This window comes from Procambarus clarkii, chromosome 1, assembly GCF_040958095.1.
Source record: "Procambarus clarkii isolate CNS0578487 chromosome 1, FALCON_Pclarkii_2.0, whole genome shotgun sequence".
Classification (NCBI taxonomy): domain Eukaryota; kingdom Metazoa; phylum Arthropoda; class Malacostraca; order Decapoda; family Cambaridae; genus Procambarus; species Procambarus clarkii.
The window spans coordinates 27,765,308-27,775,345 of record NC_091150.1 but is presented as its reverse complement, the minus strand read 5'-3'; the positions used below and the strand labels follow the sequence as shown (position 1 = coordinate 27,775,345).

The window sequence follows — 10,038 nt, the reverse complement described above, 5'->3', positions numbered from 1 at the left end:
CAAGACGGCGGCGTTCCCCCTCCAAAATACTTCTCAACACTTATATAGATTTTTATTGGCATTTCCACTGGAGTGAAGAAGAGGATGGTGCCCAAGTATTCCAATCTCAGGGATGCCGCCCCTTTATAAGGGACCCCCAGGACCCCCTCCTAGGGCACCACATGCTAAGAGAGGCCACTCCTGCCGCTGGGAGCCCACACCGGTGGCTGGGGACGACGGTCTCTCACTCTAGGAATGGATGCAGTTAGGAAGGGTAGGTGGAGCAGGAGGAACAGGAGGAACAGCAGGTGGAGCAGGATGATGAACAGCAGGTAGAGCAGGAGGACAAGGAGGAACAGCAGATGGAGCAGGAGGACAAGGAGGAACAGCAGGTGGAGCAGGAAGACAAGGAGGAACAGCAGGTGGAGCAGCAGAAGGAATAGCAGGTGGGGCAGCAGGAGGAACAGCAGGTGGAGCAGCAGGAGGAACAGCAGGTGGAGCAGCAGGAGGGACAGCAGGTGGAGCAGCAGGAGGGACAGCAGGTGGAGCAGCAGGAGGGACAGCAGGTGGAGCAGCAGGAGGGACAGCAGGTGGAGCAGCAGGAGGGACAGTAGGTGGAGCAGCAGGTGGAGCAGCAGGTGGAGCAGCAGGAGAGACAGCAGGTGGAACAGCAGGAGGGACAGCAGGTGGAGCAGCAGGAGGGACAGCAGGTGGAGCAGCAGGCGGAGCAGCAGGAGGGACAGCAGGTGAAGCAGCAGGAGGGACAGCAGGTGGAGCAGCAGGAGAGACAGCAGGTGGAACAGCAGGTGGAGCAGCAGGAGGGACAGCAGGTGGAGCAGCAGGAGAGACAGCAGGTGGAGCAGCAGGAGAGACAGCAGGTGGAACAGCAGGTGGAGCAGCAGGAGGGACAGCAGGTGGAGTAGCAGGAGGGACAGCAGGTGGAGCAGCAGGAGTGACAGCAGGTGGAGCAGCAGGAGAGACAGCAGGTGGAGCAGCAGGTGGAGCAGCAGGAGAGACAGCAGGTGGAGCAGCAGGAGAGACAGCAGGTGGAGCAGCAGGAGGGACAGCAGGTGGAGCAGCAGGAGAGACAGCAGGTGGAGCAGCAGGAGAGACAGCAGGTGGAACAGCAGGTGGAACAGCAGGTGGAGCAGCAGGAGGGACAGCAGGTGGAGCAGCAGGAGGGACAGCAGGTGGAGCAGCAGGAGGAGCAGCAGCTGCTCCAACAGTAGGTGGAGCAGCAGGAGAGACAGCAGGTGGAACAGCAGGTGGAGCAGCAGGAGGGACAGCAGGTGGAGCAGCAGGAGGGACAGCAGGTGGAGCAGCAGGAGAGACAGCAGGTGGAACAGCAGGTGGAGCAGCAGGTGGAGCAGCAGGAGGGACAGCAGGTGGAGCAGCAGCAGGAACAGCAGGTGAAGCAGCAGGTGGAGCAGCAGGTGGAGCAGCCGGAGGGACAGCAGGTGGGGCAGCAGGTGGAGCAGCAGGTGGAGCAGCAGGAGGGACAGCAGGTGGAGCAGCAGGTGAAGCAGCAGGTGGAGCAGCAGGTGGAGCAGCAGGAGGGACAGTAGGTGGAGCAGCAGGTGGAGCAGCAGGAGGGACAGTAGGTGGAGCAGCAGGAGGGACAGCAGGTGGAGCAGCAGGAGGGACAGTAGGTGGAGCAGCAGGAGGGACAGAAGGTGGAGCAGCAGGAGGGACAGCAGGTGGAGCAGCAGGTGGGACAGCAGGTGGAGCAGCAGGAGGGACAGTAGGTGGAGCAGCAGGAGGGACAGTAGGTGGAGCAGCAGGAGGGACAGCAGGTGGAGCAGCAGGAGGGACAGTAGGTGGAGCAGCAGGAGGGACAGCAGGTGGAGCAGCAGGAGGGACAGCAGGTGGAGCAGCAGGAGGGACAGCAGGTGGAGCAGCAGGAGGGACAGCAGGAGGAGCAGCAGGTGGGACAGCAGGTGGAGCAGCAGGAGGGACAGCAGGTGGAGCAGCAGGAGGGACAGCAGGTGGAGCAGCAGGTGGAGCAGCAGGTGGAGCAGCAGGTGGAGCAGCAGGTGGAGCAGCAGGAGGGACAGCAGGTGGAGCAGCAGGAGGGACAGCAGATGGAGCAGGAGGGACAGCAGGTGGAGCAGCAGGAGGGACAGCAGGTGGAGCAGCAGGTGGAGCAGCAGGTGGAGCAGCAGGTGGAGCAGCAGGAGGGACAGCAGGTGGAGCAGCAGGTGGAGCAGCAGGTGGAGCAGCAGGTGGAGCAGCAGGAGGGACAGTAGGTGGAGCAGCAGGAGGGACAGCAGATGGAGCAGCAGGAGAGACAGCAGGTGGAACAGCAGGTGGAGCAGCAGGAGGGACAGCAGGTGGAGCAGCAGGAGGGTCAGCAGGTGGAGCAGCAGGAGAGACAGCAGGTGGAGCAGCAGGTGGAGCAGCAGGTGGAGCAGCAGGTGGAGCAGCAGGAGGGACAGCAGGTGGAGCAGCAGGTGGAGCAGCAGGAGGGAAAGCAGGTGGAGCAGCAGGTGGAGCAGCAGGAGGGACAGCAGGTGGAGCAGCAGGAGGGACAGCAGGTGGAGCAGCAGGTGGAGCAGCAGGTGGAGCAGCAGGAGGGACAGCAGGTGGAGCAGCAGGAGGGACAGCAGGAGGGACAGCAGGTGGAGCAGCAGGTGGGACAGCAGGTGGAGCAGCAGGAGAGACAGCAGGTGGAGCAGCAGGTGGAGCAGCAGGTGGAGCAGCAGGTGGAGCAGCAGGTGGAGCAGCAGGAGGGACAGCAGGTGGAGCAGCAGCAGGAACAGCAGGTGAAGCAGCAGGTGGAGCAGCAGGTGGAGCAGCAGGAGAGAAAGCAGGTGGAGCAGCAGGAGGGACAGCAGGTGGAGCAGCAGGAGGGACAGCAGGTGGAGCAGCAGGTGGAGCAGCAGGTGGAGCAGCAGGTGGAGCAGCAGGAGGGACAGCAGGTGGAGCAGCAGGAGGGACAGCAGGTGGAGCAGCAGGTGGAGCAGCAGGTGGAGCAGCAGGAGGGACAGCAGGTGGAGCAGCAGGAGGGACAGCAGGTGGAGCAGCAGGTGGAGCAGCAGGTGGAGCAGCAAGTGGAGCAGCAGGTGGAGCAGCAGGAGGGACAGCAGGTGGAGCAGCAGGAGGGACAGCAGGTGGAGCAGGAGGGACAACAGGTGGAGCAGCAGGTGGAGCAGCAGGAGGGACAGCAGGTGGAGCAGCAGGAGGGACAGCAGGTGGAGCAGCAGGTGGATCAGCAAGTGGAGCAGCGGGTGGAGCAGCAGGAGGGACAGCAGGTGGAGCAGCAGGAGGGACAGCAGGTGGAGCTGCAGGTGGGACAGCAGGTGGAGCAGCAGGTGGAGCAGCAGGTGGAGCAGCAGGAGGGTCAGGAGGGACAGCAGGTGGAGCAGCAGGAGGGACAGCAGATGGAGCAGCAGGAGGGACAGGAGGGACAGCAGGTGGAGCAGCAGGAGGGACAGCAGGTGGAGCAGCAGGTGGAGCAGCAGGTGGAGCAGCAGGTGGAGCAGCAGGAGGGATAACAGGTGGAGCAGCAGGTGGAGCAGCAGGTGGATCAGCAGGTGGAGCAGCAGGTGGAGCAGCAGGTGGAGCAGGTGGAGCAGCAGGAGGGACAGCAGGTGGAGCAGCAGGTGGAGCAGCAGGTGGAGCAGCAGGTGGAGCAGCAGGTGGAGCAGCAGGAGGACAGCAGGTGGAGCAGCAGGTGGAGCAGCAGGTGGAGCAGCAGGTGGAGCAGCAGGAGGGACAGCAGGTGGAGCAGCAGGTGGAGCAGCAGGTGGAGCAGCAGGAGGGACAGCAGGTGGAGCAGCAGGTGGAGCAGCAGGAGGGACAGCAGGAGGGACAGCAGGTGGAGCAGCAGGAGGGACAGCAGGTGGAGCAGCAGGAGGGACAGCAGGTGGAGCAGCAGGAGGGACAGCAGGTGGAGCAGCAGGAGGGACAGCAGGTGGAGCAGCAGGTGGAGCAGCAGGTGGAGCAGCAGGAGGGAGAGGAAGCGAGGACTTACCTTACAGCGGGAGAGTAATAAAGGCAGAAGGGTCGACTGGGGAGCTATAGTGAAGACTAATAGCTGAGACCATCCCACTCTTGCCCACTGCCACGCCCACACCAGCCGCCCAGCCGCCCACACGCCCACACCAGCCGCCCACACCAACCGCCTACACGCCCACACCAGCCACCAACACCCCCACACCAGCCGTCAACACGCCCACACTAGCCATCAACACGCCCACACTAGCCGTCAACACGCCCACACCAACCATCAACACGCCCACACTAGCCGTCAACACGCCCACACCAACCACCAACACGCCCACACCAGCCGTCAACACGCCCACACTAGCCGTCAACTCGCCCACACCAGCCGCCCCCTAACATTACTCCATCATTAAAAGTGGAACCAGCTGAAACAGTAATATGTTATGCTGATGATATTTGTATTATGGCACACAGTAAACCAAGACTACAAGTGTTACTTGATGCATTCTCCAAGACAGTAGTAGAATGTGGCCTCATAATCTCTGTTGATAAAACAAGGGTTCTTATTCCCCATTATCTTCATGTTAACTATACTATTAATGGAGTGCCCGTGGAGACTTGTGAGTCTTATAAATATCTCGGAGTCGAGGTTAATGATACAAATCTCATCAGCAACCTGTGCAAAAGAACTTATTGAACGTCTTAAACCTCTCAGAACTCTTGTTGGCAGAGGATTTGGCATTAACATAAAATATGCTCGTAGTTTTTATATTGCCTTTATACGATCTGTTGTTGATTATTATGCCTTGCATCTTCTTAATTTTTCTCCTAAACAATTACAAGGCCTAGATGTAGTACAGAATGATGCCATGCGCATCATCCTGGGTTGTCCTAGAACTGTCAGAATTGTTAACATGAGAAAGGAACTAAAATTACCTTCCATTTACGAAAAAATAGTTCTACTTAGTACTATGTTTTGCGTCAAAACTTTGAAAAATAATGGTCCCCCCAGCTCTATTCAAATTAAATTGAGATCCATTCTAAACAATTCTGACTGTTCCCTCAATCCGCCGCAAAAAGCTCCCTACAGTGTGTGGCTCAGTTGTTGTGCCTATAATCTTCTGAAACTGAATGTGTCTCTTAACCCTGATAAAACTGTTCACTGTATTCCCCCTTGGAAAGATGTGGAGGTCTCTCTGCATTATACTCCCATCAGTGTAAAACAAATGTATAACACTGAAACTATGAGATGTATAACATTAGAAGCTATTGACAGTCATCTTCAAAATCTCAAACCAACTAAATCCTATGCCTTTACTGATGGCTCTGTGCAGTTAGGCACTGGTAGAACAGGTTGTGCATGTGCAGTATATAAAGGGAATGAAATGATCATGTCTAGTATACAGAGATTGAACAACTGGGCAAAAATAACACAGACTGAGCTATTGGGTATTTATCTAGCCACTGAATACCTTAAGCTCAATGGTGGTGGAGTTATTTTCTGTGACTCTAAAAGTGCTCTGTAGTCCTTAAATAACCCATCACAATGTATGTCTGAAGTAGCTTGTAACATTAAATGGAATGTAATTTTTGCCAATGATAATAACTCTTGTATAAAACTTGTGTGGATCCCATCCCATGTTGGAGTTGGAAAACATGACTTTGTAGATCGATTGGCCAATGAGACTTGCAGGAAAGAAAACACTGATTATGACTTTGGACTATCTAATGCAATTATTAGAAACATACAATTTAAAGAAATTAATTCAGATTTAGAAGAAGTAAGAATTGCCCAGAGACCTGAAAGCCTCAGTATTAAAAGCTATAACAAGTTTTGTAATAATAGGTATTTGTATGGTCAGCACAGTAACCGGACCAGGCAATGTGATGTAGTCATTGCAAGTCGCCTTGGCTATAGACACATCTGGCAGGTTAGTGAGGCTGAGCCACTACCAGAATACTCAGATTGTAAACTCTGTGATAAACCTCTAATGCATTCACTAGAACACTATATTGTTGAATGTGAAACCGTAAAAGACTTTAGACCTCCTGGCCTCTTGTACCACCAACTGTGTAACTATTTTATTGACTCAGGTGTTCTGGACGATATCCTAACAATTTATCCAAAATTTGCTTGTCCATTTTAAAGAATGAAGAACAATTTTATTTATATTACTTCTAAGCTGCATCACTTACGAACCCTGCCCTTGTGTGGCAGTGCACAATAGAAAGTTGTTTTCACATATCCATACATTAAAACATTGATTTTAACCATGATATATATATGCTTCAGCCTACAGTTTAGACCTATTGTCTTGTGTATGACCCTCTGTCCTGCGTGACAGTGAATACCACCATTATCCTCACTTTAATATGACTTAATTTAAATCCTCAGATTAGGCAAAATTGTAATTAATTTTGTCAATAGAGATGTTAATAATAATAATAAAAGCCGTGTTCACTAGGACAGAAAAGGAGGGAGCCAGCCAGCCAGACGTCCAGACGAAAGGTTGGTCTGGTGGTGGCTGAACAAGAGGAGCGAGGCCTCGTCTCCGGCACTATAGCGTTAAGCCTGTAAGGCACATTCTCGCTTGTTTTGAACTAACGGTATTGACAACGCTTACTGCCTATATGGCCAAAACCCCAGAATTGGAGAATTGCGACTTCCTCACTTTTCCACTTGAAGCCGCTCCTTCGGGAAGGTGTGGCGGGTCGGCTATCCAATTACATTCTTACAACGATTGTAACGACGTAATAGCATTTAAAGACGTTCTGTTTACGTTATGTGTTTGTGAGGTTAGCTCACTGAATGTCCGCCGCGAGGCTGATGTTAGCGCTTTGTATTGTGTTTCAGAGAAAATGTCCGGGTGTTGAATGTGGCGCTTAATTGAGCGTCACAGCCAATGAGAACGTGACCTATGCCATCACGCATTAGCAATCCCGCAGGTGATTGGCTCGGAGATCGGCACTCCATTGTCTGACGACGTAACGAGGGGCACTCGTCCCCCTGAGCGTCCCTCGGGGTCATGGATCATTTTTGTCGGCGGGTTAGAGTAATTGTGGACGACCCGAAGTGCATGGTCAAGCGGGTAACTCTGATGCACAGCTTGCGTGAAGCACAGCTTGCGTGTAGCACAGCTTGCGTGAAGCACAGCTTGCGTGATGCACAGCTTGCGTGAAGCACAGCTCTGTGGCCTTACTGGTCTGGCTGCGGTAAGTTCCGCAGGGTGTGGTCTAGGCCGCAGGCGTCCACCTCTCGTCAGTCCACGCGTGTGACACTGATGACTGCCGGTGTATGTGTGGCGGAGGAAGACCACGCTCTGGGTAATCATCATTTGTCCTCTCACTGCCTATTCTTCCCTTCCTCACCCCCCCCTTCTCATCACCCCCGTCTCATCACCCCCCTCTCCCCTATCTCAACACCTCCCTCTCCCCCCCTCCCTCCCTCTCAACACCCCATTTTAACACCCCAACCACTTAATTATATTCCCAAGAGCCAAATGATCATTTTTACACGCAGAAAAACGTTAGTGATAATGATACACTATACGAGAGAAACATGTGGGAGAGATGTGAGGGGTGGAGGGGTGGGAGGGAGAGTGGTGGGAGGGAGAGTGGTGTGAGGGAAGAGTGAGAGAGAGAGAGAGAGAGAGAGAGAGAGAGAGAGAGAGAGAGAGAGAGAGAGAGAGAGAGAGAGAGAGAGAGAGAGAGAGAGAGGGAGGGGGAGAGAGAGAGAGAGAGAGAGAGAGAGAGAGAGAGAGAGAGAGAGAGAGAGAGAGAGAGAGAGAGAGAGAGAGAGAGAGAGAGAGAGGGGGAGAGAGAGAGAGAGAGAGAGAGAGAGAGAGAGAGAGAGAGAGAGAGGGGGAGAGAGAGAGAGAGAGAGAGAGAGAGAGAGAGAGAGAGAGAGAGAGAGAGAGAGAGAGAGAGAGAGAGAGAGAGAGAGAGAGAGAGAGAGAGAGCGAGAGAGCGAGAGAGAGAGAGAAAGAGCGAGTTATTCAAATATTTTTGCCCAACCACTTGGGCTGGACGGTAGAGCGACGGCCTCGATTCATGCAGGTCGGCGTTCAATCCCCGTCCGTCCAAGTGGTTGGGCACCATTCCTTTCCCTCCGTCCCATCCCAAATCCTTATCCTGACCCCTTCCAAGTGCTACATAGTCGCAATAGCTTGGCGCATTCTCCTGATAGTTCCCTTCCCCCTTATTCAAATACTCAAAATTATCAAGAGAAACAAGAACCACGATTCATATATATAAATATTTTATTATTGCACGATACAGAATTAGAGGAAACTTACATTTACAAACAATAAACTTTTTCTCTATAATCGAGTACAATTATGAAATGCTTCCCCAGAGGCAGATATTGAAAGTAATAACGCTGATAAGTTTGAAAATAAGTTAGGTAAATAATTTTCATGGGATTGAAGACTGGCATTGTTTGGGCGACCACAAGCCTTCCATTATCCTAACAGCCTCATTTGGAGCCAATGGGGCGGTGGAGTCAGAGTGCCTTTGTGTTCTCTGTTTACACTTTATGGTTCTTTAAAAGGAGGGTAGGAGGGGTGGATGGGGTGAGTGGATAGGAAGGCTACGACCGCTTCTGCTGGGCCACAATCTATGGCCCTGGTGGCCAGGGAGGGGATAGGAAGAGCTTTACCACCGGGTACACTGGTATCAGGCTCACTATATATGTACCGGGATACTTGGTACGGCAGGCGCTAGGGGCAGGGGTTAGGGGGCTAGCAGGGGTTAGGGGTAGGGGGCTAGCAGGGGTTAGGGGTAGGGGGCTAGCAGGGGCTAGGGGTAGGGGGCTAGCAGGGGTTAGGGGTAGGGGGCTAGCAGGGGTTAGGGGTAGGGGGCTAGCAGGGGCTAGGGGTAGGGGCTAGCAGGGGCTAGGGGTAGGGGGCTAGCAGGGGTTAGGGGTAGGGGGCTAGCAGGGGCTAGGGGTAGGGGGCTAGCAGGGGTTAGGGGTAGGGGGCTAGCAGGGGTTAGGGGTAGGGGGCTAGCAGGGGTTAGGGGTAGGGGGCTAGCAGGGGTTAGGGGTAGGGGGCTAGCAGGGGCTAGGGGTAGGGGGCTAGCAGGGGTTAGGGGTAGGGGGCTAGCAGGGGCTAGGGGGTAGGGGGCTAGCAGGGGCTAGGGGTAGGGGGCTAGCAGGGGCTAGGGGTAGGGGGCTAGCAGGGGTTAGGGGTAGGGGGCTAGCAGGGGCTAGGAGTAGGGGGCTAGCAGGGGTTAGGGGTAGGGGGCTAGCAGGGGTTAGGGGTAGGGGGCTAGCAGGGGCTAGGGGTAGGGGGCTAGCAGGGGCTAGGGGTAGGGGGCTAGCAGGGGCTAGGGGCAGGGGGCTAGGGGCACCGGCTGAGAAGGGGAGTGGAATGCCACTATTTGTATGACAAGTTAAGCAGTCACTTTCACTACATTATCCTGAAACTACTGAACATTTTAAACCTGTCCTATCCCACAATCAACTACGTAACTGCTCCATTCAATCTGGTATACTGGAAGACATCCTAACCACTAATCCTAAATTTGCTTGCCCATATTAAAGCAGAAATGGGGAAAAAGAGTGTGCAAAATAAGGGAAGTTATTTTAGCAACATCTCTTACGAGTCCATCTCTCTCTCTCCCGTGCTGTAGTGAATAATAGAAAATTGCATTTTCAACCTCGTAACGTAAGATATATATATATATATAACGTCTGATAAACTCGAGTATAACCTGGTGAAATATGAGTTTTATATCTCCAATTCAGACCTTTTGTGATATGTGCTATCTTCTGTGCTGTGTGGCAGTGAATATGAGCAGCATCCTCACTGTCTTGTGTGGCAGTGAATATGAGCAGCATCCTCACTGTCCTGTGTGGCAGTGAATATGAGCAGCATCCTCACTGTCTTGTGTGGCAGTGAATATGAGCAGCATCCTCACTGTCTTGTGTGGCAGTGAATATGAGCAGCATCCTCACAGTCTTGTGTGGCAGTGAATATGAGCAGCATCCTCACTGTCTTGTGTGGCAGTGAATATGAGCAGCATCCTCACTGTCTTGTGTGGCAGTGAATATGAGCAGCATCCTCACTGTCTTGTGTGGCAGTGAATATGAGCAGCATCCTCACTGTCTTGTGT

General features: G+C 53.9%; 2 protein-coding genes across 2 annotated transcripts; both read left to right on the top strand.

Annotated features, from left to right (window-relative positions):
- The first annotated feature begins 341 nt into the window (after positions 1–341).
- Positions 342–2,225, top strand: LOC138362721 (involucrin-like). Its single transcript, XM_069321267.1, has 4 exons — positions 342–401; positions 606–893; positions 1,209–1,496; positions 1,977–2,225. Exons 1-4 carry the CDS (start codon positions 342–344, stop codon positions 2,223–2,225), a joined length of 885 nt encoding a protein of 294 aa, XP_069177368.1.
- Positions 2,226–2,249: 24 nt separating this feature from the next.
- LOC138362720 (mediator of RNA polymerase II transcription subunit 15-like) lies at positions 2,250–4,320 on the top strand. Its single transcript, XM_069321258.1, has 3 exons — positions 2,250–2,333; positions 3,111–3,452; positions 4,021–4,320. Exons 1-3 carry the CDS (start codon positions 2,250–2,252, stop codon positions 4,318–4,320), a joined length of 726 nt encoding a protein of 241 aa, XP_069177359.1.
- Positions 4,321–10,038: the final 5,718 nt, after the last annotated feature.